General features: G+C 66.1%; 1 protein-coding gene across 1 annotated transcript in view; it reads left to right on the top strand.

The window, feature by feature from the left end:
- The window catches only part of Gcn2 (eukaryotic translation initiation factor 2 alpha kinase Gcn2), a 9561-nt gene that overhangs the window by 2677 nt on the left and 6338 nt on the right, over positions 1 to 546 (top strand). The window contains exons 7-8 of the mRNA XM_013315016.1: positions 3 to 261; positions 293 to 401. Coding sequence (XP_013170470.1) covers positions 3 to 261; positions 293 to 401 — 368 coding nt within the window. The remainder of the gene's footprint in view (positions 1 to 2; positions 262 to 292; positions 402 to 546) is intronic.

The raw sequence follows: 546 nt of genomic DNA, 5'->3' as shown, positions 1-546 counted from the left end.
GCTGGCGGCGCTGGCGGCGCTGCACGAGGCGGGCCTGCTGCACGGCGACGTGCGAGCCCGCAACCTCTACCTCGATCCCGACGGGGAGGTGAGGCTGGTGGGAGCCGCCGTGGACGCCCGCGTGTTGGAGCTGATGCGCGGGGACGATTCCTGCGATAGGTTACGATTATATTTTACAATTCTTATCTCTATTTCGAAATTTGTATCGATTATTATTCTCCGAGCGAGCGCGTCGATTGGTATGAAGTCGCGGTACGGGCGGTGACGTTGTTGCGCGTGCGCACAGGCACAGCTGCGCGCTGGACGTGCAGTGCGCGGGCGGCGTGCTGCTGGCGCTGGCGGGCGCGGCGGGGCCGGGCGCGCTGCCGGTGCGGCTGCCTCTGGACGCGCGGGACTTCTTCGCCAGGTAATCGTCGCTCACGTGTCAGTTATCGCTCGCTTGATTCGTTTCGTCAGAAGCTCGCAGCTGTAATGTGGCCGTCGCCCGCTCGTGTGCGGCAGGTGCGCGGCGCACGACGAGCGCTCGCTGTGGCCGGCGGCGCGGCT

Source organism: Papilio xuthus, unplaced genomic scaffold (genome assembly GCF_000836235.2).
Source record: "Papilio xuthus unplaced genomic scaffold, Pxut_1.1 DF826961.1, whole genome shotgun sequence".
Classification (NCBI taxonomy): Eukaryota; Metazoa; Arthropoda; class Insecta; order Lepidoptera; family Papilionidae; genus Papilio; species Papilio xuthus.
The sequence above is the reverse complement of the archived record's forward strand: the minus strand, read 5'-3'. Positions and strand labels throughout refer to the sequence as shown.